Here is a 26,483-nt window from a genome sequence, read left to right as displayed (position 1 = left end):
GATAATAGTGTATTAAGTTTATTGTCCCTTTAGTTTCAATGAACACATTCTTAACTCCTTGCAGCCACTTGGAAAGCAAGTGTACTGCAGCGACTGGAAAGCGCAGCAGGTTCATATACTGACACAAAGGCAGCCTTCCTGACAGCGTGTGGGTGTCCTGTGGAAACCTCGTCCTTTGGTGTGTTTGCTGAAGCATGTACGTACATAGTGAATGGTCAGGCCCCAGCAGGTGGGGGGTGGGGCTGCAGTGGGTGAAAATGGTGCACAGCAGCATTGCACGGTTTCTTGACCACCAGACAGATGTGCTGCAGTCCCACATACTTATTACACACCAAGGGCAAGGCAGGGGAGTCGCATGCACAGCTACACACACACACACACACACACACACACACACACACACACACACACACACACACACACACACACACACACACACACAAATGGGCTACCATGACATCATAAAAAGCAGAATGAACCGCAAGGACACATGAACGCCATATAGATGTATTTATGTGCAGCTGCAGCCCAGTAACAGTTTCATCCTTACTGACACTCCAACATCAAGACAGCTGCAACATTAAAATTCATGTGAACCAAGAAAATGAGGCCTTAAAATGGGAAAATAGACAACTATGATGGATGAACAGCAAAACTATTCTGATGATATTGTTTCTAAAATGGATAGAGCCTGTTTCGCCTCGCTGAGTGTGTCATATATAGCCTTACGCTCCTGTATTACTTAGTAACGGTTTGGAGGTTGAAAAAAGAAAAAAAAAGAAAAAAACCTGTTATGCAAACCATTTAAAACAAAAATGTGTTCATAGTGTTAGGAGGTCAAACTGGTATTTTCACTAAAGGTTATCACAACTCCAGAAACTTAGTCTTTGTAAAAAGATGTGTTCCGCTTTATGGCCACAGGTATTTTAAAATGAAACCATGCAGAAGAAACAAACGACCAAATCTCAAAACTAAAGATTTCCTAAAAAAAAAAAAAAAAGAGGGAGGCGATGACCTGAGCCAATATGTTGCCCCACCTCAATCCGCCAGAGCAACTTTCAGGTATTTTAAAGTCAGAGGGGGAGCAACACATCCCCTCTAGCCAGAAGAACAACATACAAACAGTCTGTGAAGAACGGCAGGCTCTTTGTCCTCCAGGCTGACAAGATTACCTTCAAACAAAAAATGTGCTCAAATGAAAAACAGCAGTATAACAGAGCTTTTTAGATCCTGCAAGACGTCACATTGGACTGAGGTGTACTCGCTTTATTAGGAGAATTTGCTTTTCTCTGCTACATTGTACAAACAGAACAACATTGTTTCATTTTTTTATGATTTCTGTTTGTGTCTTATTTCAAAATGGAAACAAGACTTAGCTAAACACAGGAAGTAATCAGCATATATATTCAACAAAGCATTATTCTACGGTCTCCACGATGCTGCATTTCAAAGTGTTTAATGTGTAGCAAGCTCCCACGATAAACTTCAGCAAGAAACAGAAGCAAACGGCCACGCATTGCTGCAGGCTGGCAGCATGAAGTAAACAAACAAGTTCCACAAACACACAGAGCGGCAGCAGCGGAGGAAGAGGACAGAACGGGGTTTTTTTTGTCTATTTTGCCTACATTAATGAGTTTTGTCTGAGATTCCTCCCTGATGCATTTCGCCCGAAGCATCCTTGATTCTACAAACCACACCAGCAAATGTTTCACAACAGAAAGACTTCACTGTTTGCACTTTAGCTCAACTTTGTAATTTTGACCTTTCTGACGAAACCAAATGAATTTTGAGACGCCTTGTGGCTGTACAACACAGACAATGTTTCAACTTGCAAACACATGCGGCTGTATCTACTTTGAAAACAAACTGTTTGTCTTCTTAGAAAGACAAACAGAAATGTATTTCACATACGTCGCTTTGCAAAAGCATTCACGTGGTCTTGAACTTTTCCACATTTCGTCCTGGTGCGGTCAGAAACCCCAACGTACTGCACTGGGAGTTAAAGTGATAGACCAGCAGTCTGTGGCTCCAGAGACATTTTGTCGTGTTCTTAAAAGATAAAGGTTGGTTTTAGTAGTTCCTCCATCTTTTTTAGTGCAATATCTGATTTGAGTTTCCACAATAGAAGAACTCTAAAGGTGGAAGGAAGATATATCAGCTATGAGCTTCATATCTTAAAGGTGAATTCTTATTTTCTGCTCAGAAATATTGACCTTGTTCTCCTCAAACACATTTGTCTATTGATTTTTTAAGAGCTAAAAAAGACCCACCAACCATTTTACATACACAGTACAGTAATAAAACCTGACAAATATCTCTTTTTTAAAGGTCAAACTGGTTTTGTGACTTTAATAATTTGTATATGGTAGAGGAGAGAGCAATACTGTCTCTTTGAACTGTAATTGGCTGCCTGTCCCAGTTATAGACAAACAGTAGTTCTGAGATGTGAAGTTGATTAAAAAAAAAAAGGATTAATGCATCATCTAAATATGTAAGGAGCATGGTGGCCTGCCAAAACATGACTCTCAAAACAGCTAGTTATAAAATCTACACATCTGACCTTGATGGAGAGGTAAGAATGAGCCATTTTTTGGAAAAATTAGAGTAGAATTTCACCTTTTGGCTGACATGCAAAGCAGTACATGTGGCAGAAGACAAAGGCTACAAATCATCCTTAAAACTCCGTGCCTGTGGTGACATACGGTGGTGGAGGCATCATGCTGTGGGGGATGTGTTTCTGCCACTGGGACATGAAAGCTCATCAGGGTAAACTAGATATGGCAAATCGTGAAGCAAAAGCCAGAGTGCTTAAAAAGCAAGACGGCTACTGTTGAGAGACAGTCAGAAAAACTGCTGCTTACATTTATTTGACATTATTAGCTACTTGCTGTTGTTTCTATATAAAAACAAGAAAACCACTCCTTGTCTGAATAAAAAATAAATAAATAAAAAGAACACAACATGCAAGTTTTAGTAATTAGACTGTACAATAACCCTAGCCAATTATATACAGAGCATGGGACAATTATGATAAATTGAAAATTGAATTATAATAGTGCGACCTTTCGAAGAACAAAATTCAAATGAAAGTTGCTCTCTCCCAGAGGTTTCAAAGCTCTGTGCTAAAGAGCCACAAATGCTTCCATTCCCCTGTGGCTGCTTTGTGCTCCACTAATCTGCCAGGCAGAGCGTATGGATGATGGAGAGAAGACAGGAAAGAAATGAGAAGGGGATTCATGACAGGAGTAGATGTGCGTCTGTGTGCAACTTGTCTCAGCATGTGTGCGCGTGCGTGTGCGCGCGACCGCGTATGTTTGTTGAGGTGGAGCATGCGGTGGTTTCTGCTCATGTGAGCGCGCAGCTCGGAGAGATGAACCGAAGTCGGTTTCGTTGTTCTAGAGGGAGTTCACGTCACACTGCTGGAACAAACACAGTCAGCACGAACACACGGGAGAACACAGATGAGGCTCTGTGGGTGGCGAGCAGAGCAGCAGAGCCTCCCCAGATAAAAACACTGTAAAATTATAGCCAGCCCGGGAGTATGCAAACATGAAAAATGACATTGTTACAGTCGTTGGGAGGCTTAACATTTATTGTCATGTTAGCTTTTCATAAGAACCACCAGTAAACTTTATGTCTCATTAAATCGGCGAGGGAATGAAATAGGTTTTTATTCTGGTTTAAAAAGTAGGTGTATTTATCAGTTAATTATACCTCATGAGCAGAAACATAGAAAAGATGAACCACCAGACAGACAGATGCGATGAGTCATTTGATGTACGCTCTCTGAGTAAATATGACTCCCACACCCAGACAAGCAAAATAGCCACAACTTCAGCAGCAGCAAAAGATACGAGTCTGGAAACGAGATGCTTTTAAATGTTTACAGTGTTTCAGCTCTCGCATCAAGAATGAAAATAGCTCCTTAGAATTAGATTTGCTGTGAAAAAGGAAGTCGTGTTAAGTTACCAGACACTTTGATCAACGTAAAAATGTGAAATTGCTTCAGTTACATGGGTTTTATACAAATTCGTAGGACTAATCTTGTGAAAGAATATTATGCCGCTCAATAATTGTATTCAAATTCAAGGCTGCATTTTTCTCTGTTTTTCAATTTGAGATTACTCTACTGCACTGAAAGATCAAATATTCAAATATCTTCCTTTATTTTCTTGCCCTTTATCGTGACTACCAAGTCGTGTTTAGAATGTCTTGCTCCTACTATTCTTTTTTTCGCCAACAGAAGCTACGTTTCTTCATCCCTAAAAAGAGACCTCCCTCTGTGACAATAAGCAGAGACTGATAACACCAATCTACTGTCAGGATATCTGGTGTATACAGAGTCCAGGACCGTTTTGACGGACAGGCTCACACACACACACACGCGCACACGCACACACACACACACACACACACACACACACACACACACACACACGCACACACACGAGATCTAAGAGTGGAGGTGTTTGACCCAAATCCTGCAAGGAGAGCTTCCAAATGGATGGTTGAATGGGGAGGTTGTGGGGAGTGTGAGTGTGTGTGTGTGTGTGTGTGTGTGTGTGTGTGTGTGTGTGTTTGTGTGCGCGCGCGCGTCATTAGACGCATCAGGCAGGATCTGTGAGAAAGCACGAATGGAACCAGTGGTTCAGCTGTGCGCATGGAAGCAATCAACCAAAATTAGCAACGCAACCATGAGGACATGCTGAGCTGAGTACTGATGAGGAGGAGAAAGAGACAAAATATAACAAATAACACTTTGGCAGACTTCATTATATGCTGGGATAAATACTTTCTGTTCACTTAAAAGTTACATAGGAAACGCCAAAGAGAAATTGGCAGATAACATGTTGGAAATCCTTTTGCTTTTTCAAATAAGTAAATTCACCACATCAGGCACAATAAGGTTAAAAGTCGTCAAAAGTTCATTTTCAGATTCTGCATAAAGCAGTGATACAGCAACCTGATATCAACTCAAGTCTGTTCACCGGAGCTACATATTTGCTTACATAAAACCCATAAACTACATTTACTGGAGAAAACGAATGACACAGGATCTAACAACAAAACTTTTTTGTGTATGGTTGATTGTTTCTACTGGCTTTTACAGTAGCAAAATTGGAAAATGAAGACGAGAGGCGCACATAAATCGAAGCTGCGTTGTCAGAGCACTAATTGATCTAACACCCTCTTAAGCTGCACTAGCCAAAGTAAATAACCTTTAACAAGGAGTTGTGAGCCTCAGGTTGCACTGACTCAACTATAGGGTGAAGCAAAGGATGTAAAGATAGGGAGGGAAACCGAGGAAAAGACACAAAAGGCAGTGGTGCATTTGACACATTTGTGTAAGATTAAATAATAGGCTAAAAGATGGGAGTAGAGTCTCTGGTGAGCCACTATGTACTATTAGCAAAGCAGTAATATTCCAAAACAATGCAGGTTATCCATAAAAGTGAGAACCTGACGGTGCGTATTGAGTGGGAAAAAGGAGGTGTGGGAAAACACAAGCGCATCCATCAGCTGCAACTTTTTTTTATTTATTATTATTTTTTTATCTTTGATCTTTACAGGGTCAGTTTACAGAAACATAGAGAAGCAACTATAGCATCAGCATTCGCACTACCGTTCCCAAAATATCGTCTGGCTTTCTGCCGTCTCAGCAACATCTCATATTTATTAGCACAGAAGAAAGCCACACCAACCGCGGGAAGAAAGTGGCTGTGGGGAAATCAAAGAACAGGTAGTGCAAGGTGAGGGTGTCCTCTTAAAGGAGGGGGATTCAGCTTCTAATTGAAGCCATCAATAACCCACCACACAGGTCTGTCAGCCATATCTTGGAGACTGACAGGCTGGCCATGTGTGAATACACAAACGCACACACAGGCGCCTGCAGAGAGCACAACTGTGTCAGATGTCTGATAACCTTGAAGCACCCTGTCAGCTCTTGTCAGCAGAAGCAGGATGATATTTTCAAAAAGCAATGATAAGTTTATTTTTTGGGTGTTATTTTTGGTTTACATGGTTTCTGTCGGGGTCAGAATAATTATCACATTCAAACAACTTAATTTTAGGCCATAAGAATTTCTAAGGGAATTAAATCTAAAATGTTTTCTTCTAAAGTTCCTCTAACGGTTTATTTGTCATGGAAAGATGTAAATTCAGTAAAACGTGGTTTGAAAACAGGGATTTGGAACAAATACAGAAGACATGAAACCTCTAATGACAAATATTATTTTATTTGCTGCTTTTTTTTTTGTTTGTTTGTTTGTTTCACTAAAAGCAAGCAGTTTACAATGTATATAATTCACTCCCACTAATTACATTTACTTAATTGACATCTTAGAACTTCACAAGAAACCTAGATTTGCACCACTACACCTAAAAATAAAAAGGCCCTTAAATTAGTTCGAAACAATAATGTCCCACCAGTGCACTTTAACAGATGTGACCTCTAACTAAGTACCTGTATTATCCAGACTGGGTCCTTAACAACCATATGGGACGCAGGCTTGTGCTGTTTGAGTCACCAAATGCCACATGTCTAAAATATGTTTTAACAAGCTTTGCCTCCAGAGCTAAATTAATTGCGGTTTTGTTGTGTCCTACACTGAAAATACCCTCATGGCTGCAGGCCTTTTACAGCCCTCTGTTTATTACTCATCACGTAAGTTTATTTTGAAATCCGTTTTGCCCTTTTTGTTCCCCATCTCTTTGCTCGCTGATGTTTCCCCGCCTCGAAATGATGCCACTCTGAAAATAGATGCATTCTGTCAAAGAAGGAAAGATGAAGACATGTCTGCAAACACAGAAACTCGACGTTCCACCCAGTCTGTCCTTTTCCTTTTCCCGTTTAAGATTCATGAATCAGTCTCACCATTTTTGAAGTTTATTTAAAAGCTTGGGGACAACTCCCTTCATTCATTAGATTGTTTTTAAATGTTTTGAGTGCTAAATAGTTGTACCTATTTTGTGGTACAAAATTGATGCACAGTTTATTACTATGGGGCTTCAAACACGGAGAATTTCCAAAACAGGTAATTAAGAACTAAGGCAATTGCTATAGGCTTTGGGGAATTTACCAACTCTTAATTTCGGGGTGCTGTGGTGGCACAGGCGTAAAGAACCACCCACATACGGAGGCCTCACTCCTCAAGACCCAGCCTGATGACCTTTGCCGCATATCTTCCCCCTCTCTCATTACCTACTTTCCCGTCTAACCACTTTCAAATAAATGCCACTGGTACCAATAAAACTTTTAAAAAAAGAAGAACGACGCATCAATTAAAGGGTAAATACAACAAAAATACCTCAAATCCAAAGCAAAACAAACTCATATCTCACCAAATTATCTTTGACAGCTAAATCCAAGATTTTCGGAAATAATAATGTTGTGCTAGGGTCAGCTTTAAAGGATCATTCTCTCTTTGTGGTCTGATAACTGGTTAAACAGATGCATTTATTCCAAAATACCGATTACCTGTTGCTTTTTGTTAGTTAACTACTGCATATTAATATGGCGATTGACAATAGATTTCAAATGTCATGACGAATGTCCAATATTAATGTAAAAACCCAAACAGATTAAGAACTTATTATCTCATATCAGCCATTCCTAAAATCAGTGCTCCTCATTTTCACCTCTGATACTGAAAATCAGTCAGTCTGCTGAGTAAGACTCAACAGGAGACTTCAGTCCATGTTTGGTCTTTCTCCAAAAACATTTCATGCATTTTTGTGAGATTCACATCCATGCATATGTGTGACATCTGAATTAGTTGGGTGATGAAACTATTCTGTTTAAAACTAAAAAACCATTTCTGCCGGTGAGGTTTCTAAAAAAATCGGTCTCTGAAAGAAGAAAGGCAAAACAAGGAGATTTTGAAATTCTCCATCTCTAAAGCGGTGAAGCTCGTTTCTGACCACAGCGCATAAAAAATGAAAGGCTACGCAGCCAGCTAATACGGTTGCGTAATCGCTGAAACCGATGCACAGAGAATAAACTCAGAGAAGCATCAAGGCGGACGGTGAAAAACACAAAGAATGACCACCGTTTTCTGTTCACAGAACTGCACAGCGTTAATCACTCTTTGTGCACTGCAATTATTCCGAAAATATACAGCACACTAGGCTTCATTGTGGATTTTTTGTAAGTCATGTCAAGATTTTCCTACAAATCACTTCCTTAGTGTCGAGGCAAACACTCACAGGTGGTGGAGACTTAGTGACACTCAAGTCAACAAAAAGGGGGGGGGATGTGATTTTCATGCAGTATTTATGGAAACAGCGTCATTTTATCCTTGAATCAAGATGAAAAACACTTCCTTCTTTCATGGACAGCTTTTTCCAGCATATGCAGTATGTTTTGTTCTGTCCTGTCAAGAACTGAGCCTTCCACTAACATCTCAGTCCCGTTTGTCAAAGAAGTGACAGCATGACAACAAACCAGACTAATCAGAGTTAACAGCAACATTTCTAGAATAAAATTAAATAAAATTCCCTAAAGTCAAATTTAAATCTGATACATTCAGAGAAAAGTCAAATCATAAGAGGTCCAAACTGCTGATCTACTGCGGTTTTAATTTAAACAAAGTCAGCTTGAGAACATTGTCTTTGTATTTTACACCAAGTAACCAAGGTAACACTGTCACTGTGAAGCTTTCACAGATTGAAAAAGACACGGAGTGACATTTATGGATTCATCTGTGCGTCCGCAGCGGGGGGAATAGCACTTTTTCCAAAAACACCCACATGCACAGGGGACACATAAAGCATGATGTTTTCTTCAATAAACACACATCTACAGGAGTAACACTTCAACACTGTAAAAGCAGATATACTGTAAAGCTGAAATACCGTCATGGCTCTGATGCCGGAGGCAACACAAATCTCTGCCTGGCAGTGTTGCATTATGTCCATGAAGCCATTGCTACCTTGAAAGTCTAATCAAATCCATTACAGCTAATGCCATCACAATAAAGAGATGGATTCTTCCTCGATGCTAAGATGTGTGATTTGAGGTCTTGAAGCCATTTTTCTGCAAAAAAAACTAAGCGGTGATGTCCATTATGTCCTTCTTGTGTGTTTAAAATAAACAGCCCTATATTTGTCATCATACATGTATCTGAGATTGAAACTTTAGTATGAGAAATGACTGTAAACTCAACAATAACTGCAAATTCCTAAGAGTCAGATCTGCAGAAAATACATGATGCAAACTTGCTACTAGGATCCAAAATCTCAGAGGAATGTTGAATCAAAAAAAAATTAAGAATTACAGAAGCTGTGTAGTCAAGTGTAGACAATACAATTTAGGTCTACCCTTTAAACTTAATAGTGAGAGTTTAGCTCAATTTATGCACCACATCCACACGCCGAATTCAACACATTTGAACCCCCACAATGGGAGGACAAGAGCCACATTCATGTAACCCCAGCAACATGTGGGTTCACCTTCTTAGAGTCGGAGACAAGACTTAAAAGTAAGTTTGCAATATCAGACACAAGAGCAGTTTCTTTCTATTGTGAACATCTCAAGATGCCTAACAGGATAAGACTGTGTCTAGAGCAGATGGAGGTAAGAATATTCAGAGCATCTTTAGTGACACAGGAATGTCTCCACACATTTTGTCCTCTGGCTAATGTCCCACACTTCTAAGGACGGGACGGAGACAATAGCATGTCAGTGTGACTCCTCATCACCCACTGCAAGTTACTAAAATAGAGTCCACTTGGAAATCGTTGCCCCACTGTGTGTGCACGAAACTTATTTGCACCAATGCCTGTCTGGATTGTGTTACTACAATAAAATGTAAAAAAAAAAAAAAAAACTGAGTGAACCTCTACAATTTCACTTGCCCAGGTAAACGATACCGTTTATTGCCTGAAACAGTATTGTTTAAGATAGAAAATTATGTTTGTTAGAGAACATTTATGCAGAAATAAAAGTATTTATTAACAAGGCAAACCAAAATTGAAAATAATATGGAAGTACAGTACAACTGCTGAAGAATCTGGCTAAAACGTGCTTCAGATTTCGCTCGCTGGCCTTGCTAGCTGTAAGCAGGGCTTTAGTTGTATGTGGGAAGGTCCATTTGCGTTAACTGGTTAAACTGGATATCTTGTCTCGTTGAACTGGTCATCAGATCAAAGCTTTCTAGGAGGTGGGTATTTTAATGCAGATTCTATTCTGGGGTATTAAATCAAAGGAGGTTGGATACATATACTGTATGCTATATTTTCATATGTTTTTGTAAATAAAGTTGAATAGACGTGTATCTTCCTTGCTTTCACTGTACACTTCTACTTCTATTCTTGATCTATTGTATAAAATACAGATAAATGTCTGAAATTTTGTGATAAAATGTTTATTAAAAAAAACATAGGGGATGTGAATATTTTTGCAAGGCAACCCAGCACTGCATCTACAGGCTTCAAAGCCCCTACGTCAGAAATGTTATTTGCTTAATGAAAACCAATTGTTTGAGGTTCCTGAAACTGTTCCAGCAACCACAGGATGATGTACTTGGTAAAGAAATGAAAAACAACTTACAGTTTCAGTTAGGGACCGCTAAAATATACATATCTGTCACCATAGTCCTTTTCCAAAGGTAACTTTTTTTTTTTTTTTCTATTTGCTTATTTAAATCCAGGTGGAAACTTTTATTTGCACAGGCAGTGTATTTGGAGTCATACTGTGTAATCATGCTGCGCAGCAGAGCAGCACTGCAGGAAGTCAGCTTTTCTACCTTTTCATTACAAGTCAATATTAGATTAGACTGCGAGTGCAAGTATAGACACATGCATGTTTGTGAGGATTTTTGGATTACGCCAGACAAGACGACATAGTGGCGGAGGTGCTGAAAGTGAAGTGGGTAATGGGACACCCTGTGTCATGACAGTTTTGCAACAAGTGGGCTCCAGACTCAATAATTCATGACTGGGAACGGGATGGGAGAGGAAAAGTGGTGCAGGGAATTAGTGTGAACTTGCCCTTTTTGGCTAATTCAGTCTACTTTAAACATGAAAACTTGATTTTTTGTTTTTTCGTGAACCAATGTTCAGCAAAGGCAGTGGACGTGTAACACTGATATACACACAAACACAGGGCTGATGAAGAAAATTGCTTTACAGAAAAAGATCCATATTTTAAAAATGTAAAATGGGTGCACCACAAGGTTACAATTGAGGACCAGTGCTGTTCTGCATATAAGTGCCAAATATGTGCAGATGATGCATTCACAAAGGTAAGTGGAAAGAAAGTGGAGTCTCACATGTGAATTCAGCTTTCAAACTGGACATTTTTAGGGTTATTTTCACCCACACACAATGTTAGACACCCATAAAGACTATTCTAGCTCAGAAATAAAATTCCAATATCAATGTGTACAATATTGCAAAGAATGGCTTTCAGATACTATTAGGTATGCTATCATATTAAACCTAATTTCAGCTAGTCTGCTGTGTGTAGCAATAGGTGGGGTAGGGACAGTGCTGTATAACTTCATACTTTAGATCAATCAAAGGAAATTTTGGTAAATTCAGCCATATTTGTTGCATCACATTAAAAAGACTAAACTGTGGAAGCGGTAGGAAAGTGAATCTATAACTTTTTAAAACATTATGACACCTCGATAAAGGTATCTAGCTCTTGGCGATGTGAAAATAAAGTCAAAATGGAAGCAACATAAGCTGACAAAGCAAAAGAGCTTGAGGAGCAGCTGGTTCTTGATGTCTTGGAATAAAAAAAAAGAAAGAAGAAATTCTGAAACTGGGCTTAAAAAAAATTTGCCTTTATTGTGTTTAGCATGCTCCAGGCTGAACAGCACAGCGTGACGGTGGTAGGCAGGGAAGGAGAAATGGTCAGGGGAACACAAAAACGATATTAAGTGACATAAAAGAGATTCCACAGAAGGAGAGATGTTACCGAAGGGCATTTGGGACGACGATAGAGGAGTGAGGAGGGGGGAGATTGCAACATGAAATCTGATCTCCTCCTCCGAGGCTGGAGTTATCCATTCCCTCTGCAGCTCAACAAATAACACACAACAAGCGGGAGTTAAAACTCTCAGAGAACATAATGGAAATCAAACTACGTTTAAATCTAGTAAAGATGTTTTATTTTTATTTTCTAATAATGTCGGAAGGCATTTAATAACTGTGTGCTCACTGCAGAATTGGTTCTGTGTTTTATAAATCGGTTTAGAAGATTTCCTACATATCCGTCTTTGTATTTGCAACCTCTGTCCATAAGCATCTTGTACTCTAAGAAATCGCACCTTTTCGAAAGAGATGAATCTTTTTATGAATCAATAACAATTTCCAATTTTTATAAAGCTTTCAAATACTGAGAGTGGAATCACATGGAGCCCAGCTGGCAAACAGTCGTGGACTCTGAAGTGCTAAAAAGGCAAAGAAACCAAGATGGACTTCTCACTGGGATGTATAGAAACTATCTGGCCAATCATTCAGTTCACAACAACCTACCAGTGATAACAAAAAGATAAAGGAGCATTTTTCTCCTGATTAGAGGAGCAAACAAAGTTACCAAAAGTTCAAGGAAATGGGGATTTCTACACCAACACTGTGGCCTTCAAACCTTACTTATCCCAGCAGTAAACTGTGGGAAACTCCATTAAACCCTTAGTCAATTAGACAGTTTTTATGAATCGACAGTCTGTTGGTGCACCAACTGTAGATTGAAAGCATATGTGACAGGAGTCCATGACTAACAGAAAGAAGACATGCTATAAATAGTTTAAGGAACAGAGAGTAAACAAAGACTGGAATCCTAATAGAATCAGCTGAGCACGAACATGGGAATAGACGGGACGGCGTTACAGGAAGGATGCCTGCTGCTGACAGTTAGCATCGATTAGGTTTGGTATGGATCGGTCGTGTAAACAACTCTGATGATTACAGCTTGCTCTTGAATAAAGATTCTCTTTGCTTCAGTTCAATGGGAATAATATTATTCAACTGGGAACATAGCGAAGGAGTGACCATCATAAAAGTTTATAGGAAAGCAAATATTTCCACTTCCTTGCGCTGGTTTATGAGTGCTGACAATCTGAACTATAATACTGTAAATAGGACATAATGAATTAATGGTGCAAGAGGTCTGGTCTGAGCTGTTACACATGGGGAAATTAACACAATCTGATTATTAATTGGTTGCTTTCGCCTGATAATCCAGAAAAGACCACCTGTTAATGTGAACATGGCTTGGACTTGCCGTGATTTATGCCACCAGGGTCAGAAAATGTTTAAAACACAAACATCTGTTTCTTAACTGAAGGTTCATTGTTGACCCATGGCATTTATGGGAGTGTTTGCTCTTCTCTTGCATACTAGCTAAACACAAGTCTCAAATCTTTCCACCAAAGTCTCTAGAAAAGTCCCAAATAAAGGCATGAAACTCCCAAGTCCAAAGTCAAGGCATGCAAACCTCGAGTCGAGTCCTAAACTTTTAATTTCAAATCTTAAACAAGTCATTTAAAAAAACGTGTAACTTAATCTGAGAAAATAATCATTTTAATATTTCAAATTACGTTGAAAAGTGGTTTTATTTGCCAGAAGAGAACTTAAATATTGTCTACAAATCAGTGCTAATGTGGCCGTTTACAAATAAAACATCAGGTAAATTTAGAAAATTATGAAAAAAATCGATGTAATATATATAAAAAAAACATTTCAACCAAAAACATATTTCCCACTGAAGCACTACAAAGATGCTTTTACAATATTATGAGTCGTGATTCTATCCGCCAGCCTCAATACACTGACTGCTCCTGGTTCTTTCATGATTTCATCAAGTTGAAAGTCATTAAATTTGTGACTTCATTCTAAATGCCATGACTTGAGTCCTCACTCTGTCACTTTTTAACACTAAAAGTGACTGATGCAGTAATAAAGACAGCTAAAAGTGCTCCATGATTATAGAAATGTCAGGCTGATAAGATGGTGTCATTGAGAATCCAACAAAGTCTTCCTTTTGCTCTGTACTAATTCAGCACTTAGTGGCAACGTTTTAGGTCAGAAAACCAGTACGATATTCTTCTGCTGTGCTCAATGATAATAATATCTATTATTAGCAACACACCATAAAAATGCATTATGTTAAATTTTATGCATTCCAACGCTGCAGCAACACTTCTACAGACAAAAGATTGTACAGTCTTATGCATCTGCCTGATTTAATGAGGTCCAAATGACTGAGTCAATGTATCCCTCCTCCATACTTTTGTATCCATAAAAAAAATCTTTAGCATACAAGTTTAATTCTCTCGGTAAGTTAATTTTTTGATGGATTAAGTGGATTAAGTGGATAAAGTGATTACACTCTATTGTTATTTAGTTTGATTTTGATTTGCTGGTTGAAATTTCTTAGAATTGTATGACCATATTTCAATTCAGTAAATGAATTTCAAACCTTTGTAACCGTCAGACAAACAACATAAAATGTCTCATTTCATACCTGTTCTTTTTGCCTTTAAAAAGTTGGCATTCAAGATTAGGACATTACATCAGATCAAAAGTCTAAAAAAATAAAACAGAAAAAAAAATTATGTCAAATAGCTGCTTAGAGGCTGTTAGTTTCAAAATGTACTTTTAATCTTTCTAACTAGCCACACAGAACACTGTATTTTTAAAAGTACCGTGGAAACAAGCTCAAGCTCATATTTGAATCTCCTTAGACTTGGTAAAAAATCTTTCAGAAGTGGAAAAAAAAAGTTGCAAAGCCTTTATTGTAGTGATTAAATTAAGACTGGCATGTAAATATGTTAGAAACAGAATTAGTCTCAACCACAAACCAAAAAGTACTTGTTTCTCATGTCAGCCCTCATAGTAAACTTTTCAGTGAAACAACTGATTGGAGTCAACATCCCTCATCAACGTAGAATCGGTTCAAATTCAGAGAACACACACCAGCCAGCTTCTTCACCACGGAGACTTAAACCCTGAATTGCACAGCAAGAGCAGCATAACCTCCCCGTGTTGCAGCCAATCAAGATGACTGTGAATGAAATAACATAAGCCAAGCTAAAGAGCCAAGATGGCTGCTATTCAAAAGCAATGGTCATTACAAAAAAGAGAAGAAAAAAAAAAGTCACCAGAATTTATGTTAAGGATTTTCCAAGTTTTTTTCCCCGTCTCTTTACAAGCCTCGTTGGTTACAGAGGAAAGATTCTGGCTGGCTGCTTGGCAAAGGAAATAAACACGCTCACATAAAAAAAGAAGAAATGAACACAAGAAAAGAGGATTGATTACTCTTTCAAGACTGTGCGTTTTTGTGTGCATTTGTTGGGAGTGTCCTATCAACACATCAGCTTCTTCGTACTGAAAAAAGTAAGAGATATTTCCAACATTTTTCAAAGACATTTAGGCATTTTTATAAGACATTTAATTTAACAAGCGTCAGTGGTAAAGAGCTCCAGACCCAAAAACCAAGCCAATAAGTTTGACTCTCACTGGAGAGCTGCTCCACTGCCAAGCCGGCAACTCCACACCAACCATGGTGCCAGGCTGAGCTTCTGCTGCTAAAACATGGAACCAGTGCCGACTGACAGACTTCATGCTACATTATAAAAACAAACAGAAAAACAAAGCAAAATCTTCCAATTGTTTTATTTTTTGTATTGGCCATTATTAGGACCGCAGAACGGTTTTAAAGTAAATAAATACAATCAGAAATACAAGAACCTTCATACAAGGAAACTATATCCATCACTGTTACGTGAATATTCATGAAACTGAGCAAATGCAGCAGAAAACATGTAGCATCGTCTCTGCTTTATCCTGTGAGTTTTCAATTTTTTGTCATGGGTTTGAAAATATACATTAAGTTAAGGTAAGGGTGTATATTCTCTACAGAGTACACACAAGGAATACCGTTTCCATAATCTTAGTCAAGCTAGCCAGACAAATCGCTAATATGAAGTAGGGCTGGGCGATATATCGAGTATACTCGATGTACCGCGATAATTTCAATTTACGATAGTTAAAATGTCTATATCGCAACTACCGAATATAAATTGTTGCTCAAATAATAAACTTTCACGGTCAAATTCACTGTGAGTGTGGTTTATCCGACACCCTATGAATGCATCACTAGTCCTTCCCCCTCCCAACCTGAAAATTTTCTCTCAATCACACTGCGGAAAAAAACAAAAATGGTGACAGCGAGAGTTTGAGGCGAGCCGTGAATGAGACGGTAACTGAAGACTACTCAGATGAACTAGTATAGTTCCTGAGAGAAACAGCGCCGGATCAATAATTTGGAAGTAGTTTGAATTTTATATGGAGGACATCGAACAAAATGAGGCAATTTGCAAAACATGTTATAAAACTATTGCCACAAAAGGCTGTACCAAATGTATTCCCCCCTAATCAGATTACTTTTACATGCCGTTAATAGCGGCGCTGCCGCGGTAGAACTAGTCCGTTAAAGTGAAAGTCCTGGAGACGTAGGTAGGATTTATTTAATGCTATGCAATGGGGAAAATATCTCAAAACCACTCATTCTTTTTTCTCGTTCTTTGTCGGCACGCAGACTCGTTACCATAGCAACTGACAACGCAACTTTATGTTTCAGGATTCAGCACCAAAAACACTCAAGCATTACCCTACATAGAACAGAACATTCAGTTCCTTACAGTTTTCGGTTTTTAGGCTCGAGGTGTATTTTGCGATTATTAATGAGTGATTGCTTTGATAGATTAGCCATCACTGCTGTTAGCCACGCTAACACAGCGGTGGTTGATTAGCAAATTTAAACACCTGCGTTACTGATGATCTGTCAGTTTGTGTGTAGGTCGCATTTTTATTTTTAAGCTGAACCAAAACACACCTTATTCCACAGCACATATATACGTTAAGTTTGTCAAAGTCAAGCATAACTGACCTACTTCCCTCTCCCTGGCTATTTTTTTCTTAGTTAAAACTTATTTCTTACTTTGTTATCTAGTCGTAGTGTAGACAGTTCATAGCAAAATACTGCATCCCTTTTTATATGAGCTTACATTCAAGTCTAGTAGGGAAATTGGGGCAGGTGGCATAGTTTAAAATAACACTGGAGCTCAGTTAAGAAAACCGTGATATATATCGTCTATCGTGATATACCAAAAATATATCAGAATATTAGATTTTCCTCAGGTGACAATTTAAAAACATGTTTTGTTTTTTTTTATTGAATGGGTCAATAACTTATGTAGATATCAAGATGCAATGAGCCAAAAACAAGATAAATGATATTTTACATAGATAATTGTAAAAAGGTGCTTATTTTTCAGAAAATAATTGTGATATCTTTTAGATAATGAAATGGAAAAAAAAGTTGGGAACTGCAAACAGTTTCCAGATTCATATATTTATTTATTGTTTTCACAAAATTAAGACTTGACAAGTGTCAACATTAAAGTCCATAACATTTAAAGACTTTTCAAGACAGAGTTGGGACCTTAAGAGTACAGTCCAACTCAAAGAATATGATCCAATTTTAAATAAAATGGGTTTTTATATGAACAAATAACTTGTGAACTGTTCAAATGTTCGTATACTGGGCTCCTGATATAATGTCAGAGGGACAGTTTTCAGTTGCCTGAGCAGGTTGCATCAGCCACGGTGAACTGACCTGAACACCATCTGGCAAAGAAAGTCCAGCATGCTGCCCCCCTCTAACTCCATCTAATCTCCTTCTCTTCCCATCTTCCTTCTTTCAGCCTAACTTTGAGCCTGTAGCTACAGTGTGTCTGCTCTCACTGCCAAGTTCACTCAACTGCAAACACTGAACGAGTCTTTTTAAGAGGCGCAGTCACTCCCCCGGCCGTGTGAAAAGGGGTCATTGTGCCACACCAGACTGACTGTAAAGCTTTCCTTTTCCTCTTCTGCCTCCTCCCTGTGCTCCAACGCAGATGGAAATGTTGAATCACATTTTTAGGACAGAAAAGTTTAAATGCACAGAGCTCATTCATCTAAGAAAAACAAAACAACTCAATGTAGCTCACAAGAGATATTATCTTTAAAATTATTCAAATCAAATTAGGAATGCATTTATAACCACAGGATGACACGGACAGTGAAATCAGATTTAATCTGCAATGGATGCCATTGTCTTTAGCTCATACTTCAAAACTGCGTCTACTAACACGAATCTATGACTTAAACCTAATTTTTGTAAAATACCAGAGACATAGAGTGTAGATAGCTCCCCCACACTCCCAACTTGAAAGAGAAAGAAGTCTCACAGCTGTATTGTCACATTCCTAAAATAATGGACAAGGCAATTTTTTTCAAAAGCAATTTTTGCAAGAAAAACAAAAAAGAAAAATCTCCCCTTTTTATTGCCAAAAGATGATTCAGGCAAAAGAAAAGAAAAAACACTTTTGGCCCAATATTACTTAGGCTATTATTTTAGGAAGGTGACGTTATGAAAGATAAAGGGAAGATTAAAAACTCTTATACTTAATTGCTTGAGAAAAAGGGTGAGAGTGAGTGTTTGGACATCTGTCTGGTAACAGAAAGCAGCCTCATAAAAACAGCTACCCCTACTGCTTGGCAACCAGAGTTGTTTTGTGAATCAGCAGACAGCAGTCAGCTGAAGATAACACCATTAATTAATTAGCAAACATCACTTTGCATGAATCAAAGTTACTTTATAAAGGGGAAGGCAACAAAACACAGGGTATTCTGCTTAATTAAGAAGTTAACTTTAAAACCATTACTGAACATAGTGCTGGTTACTCTGAATGTCTTTAGGTTTTCCACCATTGGGCATATCAATAAATTTTTTTTTATAAAATATCCTGTAGATGCCGTCTATAACCATCCATCCATCCATCCATTTTCTTGCACCCTTTTTCCCTCAGTGGGGTCGGGAGGGTTGCTGGTGCCCATCTCCAGCCAACGTTTCGGGCGAGAGGCGGGGTACACCCTGGACAGGTCGCCAGTCTGTCGCAGCCGTCTATAACCATTTTATAAATTGTATTTTAAGATTAAAGTCATGTTGGAGAGAAAAATTTATATTCTGCTTTTAGATTTAAGTCCAAATAACAGAATAAATTGAAAAAAACATCTCAAAGACAAGGCGGATTGCTAAAACTGACATTTTCTTTTCATGGACGTTCATGAAACTTGCATGTGTGCCTACACACGCACTAGGTGCACATTAATGTATGTCAAAAAGAAACTTTTTTTTATCTAGGCCTTTTCTAAAAGACCAATAGACACACAAAAGGCATGGTTGTCTCACGTTTTTGCGATAATTTCATTTTGGCAGTTGATATTCTTTTTCCACATCATTTTGACTTTTCTTTCCCTAATCATTTAAACTTTTTTTCATCATTTCAACATATAAAACAACACATCTGACAGATCTACTTATAATTGCTTCATCCTTAAAACCACATTCTGTTTGCAATGAAGCATCACCCACATAAAGCACTCATTGCTGGGATGATCAGAGGATGGAGCGTCAAAAAGTGATCCGTGTACGCCATCCTCTGAAGCCAAAGTAGTCTTGAGGGGTACAAAATATTGAGAATGTGTAACTTTGTGTGTGCCTGAGCCTGAGTTTGTGTGTTTCTGTTACACAACGGGAGGGTTCTTCCCATCTGCGCCTCTCTGCAGCACCCCACATCCCGGACCGCTGAAGCGAGAAACGACAGCTTTGCCTCGCACTCTGCCTCCCTCAGTCTTCCTCACAGCGCTGTCCCACTCTTTATTAGCATCGTCCACTCCCCACAAAACATACACTCTCTTCACCCTTCTTTCTGTATTATCAACATTATCCGAAAACATAAAAATACACATCAAATTGTGCAGCTCTTATTGCGGCCATCCAGCTTGCTCTGTCTCACGTCTGCTTAATCTGAGTAGAAAACATGACCAGTCTGCAGGGTGTTAAATATTTTTGCATTTTGAGCTCAAATTTATGATTATCTTGCTAAATGCATCACTGTCTGCAACACATCCTCTCCTCCTCCTCCTCTTCCTCCTCTCCTACCCAAAATCTATCTCCATCCTTGCCTTACAGCTTGTCAAACGTCCCACCGGGCTCATCATTGTGGAAAATATGTTAAAACAAAGAGGGCAGATAGTGCTGTGATAATCCTAAACACAGCAGCTGGAGAATTAGCCAGCCATTTGCTGGAGACAGACTTTCTGGGCTTGCAGCTACCTTCAAACAATCCTGATTGTGTTGTGTGGAGTGTAATGACTTTTGCTGTTGTGCTAAAATATTGATGGGATTTGCCTTTTAATTGACATGATGCAAGACGTTTTTTGCTTTCAATGCAACAGCGGTGCTTTGATAATCGCATCCTGTTTGGAAAGGCATTTTAGCTAATTCCACCAGGGTTCCCAATTCTTTTCAGATAAATGAATTATAGATGCAGTGAGACCTGTGAGCAAAAGCAGACTGCAGATGCTAATGATATTAAGAGTGACAGTAACATGTTGGGAACTGAATCCTGTGTTGCAACAGCTTAAAAGGCATTTGTGATTAATGCAATAACTTTGTGAAGCAGCAGCTTAAGACAATCATTACTTTCAATGCTTTCCTTCTTTTGCAGCTCACCCTGGTTGCTGGCATGTGATGCCTGTCTGGTCAAACAGGGCGCCAGTCCAAGACTCCTATAATACATCAGTGACTCAAAATACTACTCACTTCCACAGCCGAATCCCACTGACAGGCAACTAACCAAAATGTGCATGGCTTCTACTAACCGCACCTTAGTAAACAACATTCCAAGTTTTAAAATTATACCAAATATTTGAGCCACCCGAGCAGTGTTTGCTTTCAGCTCTTACGACCTGGCATGGTTTGTACAATGGAAACTTTCTGAGCAAATTACAGCAAACCGAGTCCTGGTAGCCCAGTTACCCAGATAATCCATGACTTTGTTTCCAAGCACCATATCCTTTTAGCTGTGCTGTTCCAAAAGCTCAAGGTTAGTAACTGAGTGCAGGCAGATTACTAGATAAAGGTACTAAAACTAGATGTTTACATATGCTGTATTGACAAAACCCTACAGTCCTATTCCTGTCTGAATCTAGATCACACCAACCTTTACCTGTTCAGTCAGGATAACTAAAACTATTTCTATTTACTAAGTGCAAGAATAATGAGTGAGATTTTGTCATTTTTTTTACCATTACTTTCTTAAATTTCAGAAGGCTTCTCAATAGTCTGCTGGAAGCTTGGCCCATTCCTCCTGATGGAACCAGTTTAACTGAGTAAGGTTTGCATGCCTCATCTTTAATTCTCTTCATAACTCATATGGCTGTGTGGCTGGGGTTTGTTTCATCAAACCAGAGGAAATGTCTCCAAAATGTTCTTTGTTCCAGAGTGCTTTTACAAACTGTAATCTGGGATTTCATATATTTCTTTTGGAGTAATTGCTTCTTCCTCTCTAACTGGTTTTTTGTCCCACATTGTGAAAGGACTTGTTTCACTGTAGACAATGGCACTCTTTCACTAGCATAATCATGACATGATTTGCTTTTGTTTTGAGGTTGATGCACACATTTCACACCAACCAGTCCAGGACAATGGACCACCTCCTTTTCGAACCACATGAGGACTGGACAAACCCATGCTGTTCATCTATTGAACAGATAAATGTGTCACCTTCAGAAATCCATCCATACCTTAGTGGACAGGAGCGTTGCTGGTGTCTCTCTCCAGCTAACGTTCCGGGCGAGAGGCGGGGTACACCCTGGACAGGTCGCCAGTCTGTCGCAGGGCAACACAGAGACACACAGGACACACAACCATGCACGCACACACACACACACTCACACCTAGGGGCAATTTGGAGAGGCCAATTAACCTGACAGTCATGTTTTTGGACTGTGGGAGGAAACCGGAGTACCCGGAGAAAACCCACACATGCACAGGGAGAACATGCAAACTCCATGCAGAAAGACCGGGGTCGGGAATCGAACCCAGAACCTTCTTGCTGCAAGGCAACAGCTCTACCAACTGTGCCACTGTGCAGCCCCTTCAGAAATCTTAAAGTTGTATTCAAAGATAAACCAGACAGTTTTGCTCCTGATATTGAAACTGATATATTTTGATTTTCCCATGATGTCACATGGGGAAGCAGTGTGATTAGGATGGCTTAAAGTAAATCCATAGAACAGTTTGCGATCAAAAAAGCACAAAGCCAAAGGCATAATAAACTTCCATGTATGTTTCGGACTTTAAGAAAAGTGATAATCATCTGCAAAAAAAAAAAAAAAAGATCTCAAATTTTCTGCCATTTAACAAATATAGGTAATCCTAACGGATCTAAAACAGGAAATATCAGCCTAATATAAGGTCAGGCTGAGAAACAAAAAGGACTTGTATACAGCATAAGACATTATGTTTGTAATTCAGGAAAAGATCACCTTACATCTCTTCTTTTTTTTGGAGAATGAGAAAGAAAAGAGAAAAAGCCAGGCAGGCAGGAAGACACCTGCTATTTAAATTGCGTACAAGAGCCAGAGGAGTCGCCTGAGAAAGGCTAGACTTTTAGTTTCAACTCAGACTGGCCACATTCATTGTTCACCCACCCGACTGACATTCCAAGAATGAGCAGAGGTGGATCTTTCATCTGGCTCCCACGCAAGGCCATCCATAGGACACACATTTTGGCATATTTGACTGCACACACCAGTCCAACTAACATTATCAATCACTAATGCTTTCATCCAACATGTGGTTTTAAGAGGAAAGCTATATTATACAAAGCAGAATCAGTGCCAAGATTATTTAAGCATGAGTAACTTCAGCATAACAAAGATTAGAGATAGTCGTCTTTACTTACCTAAGTGGTCTCCGTGAAAACTGTTGTCATGGGATGTTCGGCCATGGGGCAGGAGGTCATGGTGGGCAGGAGGGGGCCAGATTTGACCTGTCTTGCGAACACTCACAATAGTGGCCTCAGACATGACCACATGGCCTCCCTGCTGCCTGTGGTGACGCTTCTGAGACTGCGGCGTAGGAGGGCTGCTGCTGTCATAGGAGTGTTGGGAGTTCTGGGAGTTTTGGGAAGGCGACCTGCTCTTCTCTCTGAAGGGACGACGGAAGGCCGTGGTGGGACTCGGAGAGACGTGACTGGACTGGCCAGAGGAGAAGTCCTCCTCACTAGATGTCAGGTTCTCGTTGGAGCTACAGTCTGGTGTGTAGCCACCACCCCCTCCAGCATCCTCGAAGCTACCTGGGGAGTAGGAGCGGCGTGGCCAGGTCAGGAGGTGATCATCACCTCCGCTGTGGTCCCTCATTGTGATTCCACTGCCACCTCCACGTCCATCTCCACTGCCACCTTCACCCATCATTACTCCACCAACATAGACGCTGGAGTAGGCTTGGAACTCAGATGGTTGCCAAGGCGGAGGTGGAGGTTTACCCCCATTGGCCCTCCCTGAATGTCGCTGGTTGGGCTCCCCATCTTCGTATTCTGCGTCATAACCGCAGGTGCTCTCAGTAGACCGTCCTCTATACACCGGCCTGGCACGAAGTTCACCTGCCACTGTTGCCAGATTGCCTGGAAGGGAGTGAAGAGACCTCTTCCGCTCCATCTGCATGGCCTGAGTACCCAGGGAGCTGATTTTATCCGACACATCCCGGTCGTTGACCCTGACCAAACCCCTCTCATGATGGAATTCCATGTTGGTGTAGAATGGTGGTGGTGGTGGTGGTAGTTGCTTTTCCTGACCCTTACCTACATCTCCAGCAGTGTGAGAGTTGGCTCGTTTGATCCTCTCAAAGTTCGATCTGAGAGCTGCTACACCAAGTCCCATCCCAAGCTTATCTTTGGGGTCAGAAGGCAGATCCTTGTCTGGGGGTGGAAGTGTGGGCCTACGGGGTGACAGGGTGATGCCACCCCTCTGCTTGGATGGCGAGAGGCCATCGAGGTTGTCACAGGACATAGACTCTGCTTGTTGGGGCGAGTCAAACGCTGACTCCAAGCCGTCTCCATGGGAAGCTGACTTCCTGGCTGGTGGGGGCCTAGGTTTGGACCTGCCAGTACCATCCCCAAGTGGCTGAAAACGACTCCTATCGACCACAGCATATCCTCCAGCACCTCCAACACCACCAGTCTCCTGCATGTGGGGCTGCTGAGATGGTGACTCTGCACCCTGGGTGGCTGCAGGGTCAACCCCCTCATTCAATGGTGTCTTCCTGAAACCCCACCGCTGTTTGTCATAGCTCTTCCTCTCTTTAGCCAGGAGGGTTTGCAGGTAGATCATGCGGAAGCGCTCCTTGTTCACCTCCTGTTCGAGGCGTCTGATGGACGCTTTGCACTTCTCCAGCTCCTGCTCAATACCTCCAATGGACCGCAGCTCCATCTTGGGGGGCTCCGAATCAGGGAATTGTGCCTTCCAAGCCTCTATGAATCCAACGGGCTCCACCATATTGTGCTTGATTTATTTTCTGTGACGGACCCTGGTTCAGACACAAGGAGGGGGTTGGTGTGATGCCAAGGGCGCACCGTTTGACCCCTCTGAGTCCAGAACGCCACAGTTGCTTTTTTTTTCTTTTCACAGACAACAATGGCGACGTCCAATAAAAAAAAAAAATTTTAAAAAAAAAAAAAAAAAAGGGGGGGGGAACTGTTTCTTGTAAGCTTTTAGGAAACTCGTGCACAAACACACAGCCTAATTGCTGGTACTTGTCGAAGGTTGCGCAGTCGCATCCTGAACAAGAGAAATCGGCTGCTCATTCAGAGGGAAAAACGGGAAATGCGCAATGAATCAAAAGGGAATAAAAATCTATAGACATAATAGAGTTTCTTGTGCATCATTCCGGCAAAAACAACGTTTTAAAATAAGAGTGAATCGATTTCGTTTCGAGACAATGACAGTATGTCTTCGCTGGGTGACGGATGGGGGTATCAGAGGGGAATTTACAGGGGCACAAAAAGAAGAAAAGTGATTTAATCCGGCTCCTATTACTTACTGTCGCTGCTTCTCATTCCATCGTTTTAGATGTAACTGATCTGTTCACTCTTGCGGACTGACTGTAATCCCAGGTGCAGCTCCTTAGAATAAGCGTCTTTGTGCCAGCAGTGTAGGAAGGAGAATGGCTTGGGGGGGAAAAAAGCGCAAAAAAGCGAGAGGCCACAACAGCAGAGGTTTAATTACTGATTTAAGCGGCTGGGTACAGCGTCACTAAAAAAAACTTAATTTCTTTTTCCCATATCTTCCACCGCGCACCTGCTTGGTATTGTTGGTTTTCATGTCCCCTTCCTTAGATTCATCCCGTGTCTTCCGACGTGATGGTGCTGCTGCTGCTGCTGTTATGTGCGCTCCCATCTCCGACCAGTAAAACAGAGGGGCTGCAAGAATGGGAGGGACCAGGAGAACTGTGAGTCGGCTGGTTAAAGGGACAGAGCAGGAAAGCTGGTTCTCTTCAATTGACTGCTTCAAATGTCTTCCATTATTTTTTTTGGAGATATGTCTTTGAAAAGATAAGGCTTGTTATTGTGCTTAATTTTTCACAGACTTTCTAATATCAATATCAATTCGTAAATCGAAGGGGAACTAAGGGGTTGAACACGTGGCTGCTTTTAATCTCAGCCCTCCCAAGTTAATTTTGACATTAATTTGCATTAATATATTTTACTACCTCTAGGTTCAGTTTAAAGACTGTAGTTGTGCCTGCTGAGTGAGTGCGATTAATCCAAGTGGTGACGCTGGAACCCTGTCTTATCAGCGCCCCCTGGTGGGGACAATATTTGTCCCAGCACTCTTTCTGTTCCATGTGAATGTCTTCAGTGTGGAAATTTGAAAGGCCTCGTCCGGATTAGAATTCATACTTGAAAAATTGTACGATTTTTTTTTTAAAGAAAAAAGAAAAATGGCTCTAAACAAACATTTCAATTTTGAGATAAAATGATAACCAAATGTGTCAGGATTATTTCTAAAATTACAATTCTAAATCTTAAAATTATTTTAGACTTTGAACTCACTAGCCACCCAGTTCTAATTTGAGATATTTACATGTAAATATTCGTTGAATAGTTTCGTTAAAAGTCATTTCAGAATTCCTTCGTCTAAATTTATGACTTTGTAGAAAGTCAAAATAACTTTGTCATATTAGGACGTAGGACCTACTAATGATCATTTTGTTATACATTCCTGAGTAGAATGGTTTTGTCAGAAGGGGAGAATTTCCCACATTTCAGTGTCCCCTCAACTTACCAGGACTGCTGAAGTTATTTCCATTGTTATATTGTCCACCAATTACATTTCTACAGAGTTTTTCAACCATTCCACCTTTTCAAATCTCAAGTTCTCTCTTTTTTTTATGGCTCACTTACTGAGATGTTTTCTGAGTTTTGGATACGAGATTGTCATGAAATTTTACTTTGATCATTCTTTTATTTGGTTTTAGGTCCTTATCCAATGATGACCTCTCATTTACCCTCCTCAAATATTCAGTTTATTTCACATCAAACCTAGCAGTGCTGGTAAGTCAACCAAAGCTGTTACAATTT

At 40.1% G+C, this 26,483-nt stretch overlaps 1 protein-coding gene across 1 annotated transcript in view; it reads right to left on the bottom strand.

Annotated features, from left to right (window-relative positions):
• The window catches only part of bcr (BCR activator of RhoGEF and GTPase), a 74,839-nt gene extending 49,532 nt beyond the window's left edge, over window positions 1–25,307 (bottom strand). The window contains exon 1 of the mRNA XM_008423957.2: window positions 22,809–25,307. Within this exon, the coding sequence (XP_008422179.1) occupies window positions 22,809–24,399 (1,591 nt within the window). The 5' untranslated portion in view covers window positions 24,400–25,307. The remainder of the gene's footprint in view (window positions 1–22,808) is intronic.
• Window positions 25,308–26,483: the final 1,176 nt, after the last annotated feature.

The sequence above is a fragment of the Poecilia reticulata genome, linkage group LG12 (genome assembly GCF_000633615.1).
Source record: "Poecilia reticulata strain Guanapo linkage group LG12, Guppy_female_1.0+MT, whole genome shotgun sequence".
NCBI classification, from domain to species: Eukaryota; Metazoa; Chordata; class Actinopteri; order Cyprinodontiformes; family Poeciliidae; genus Poecilia; species Poecilia reticulata.
This window is presented reverse-complemented; position numbering and strand designations above follow the sequence as displayed.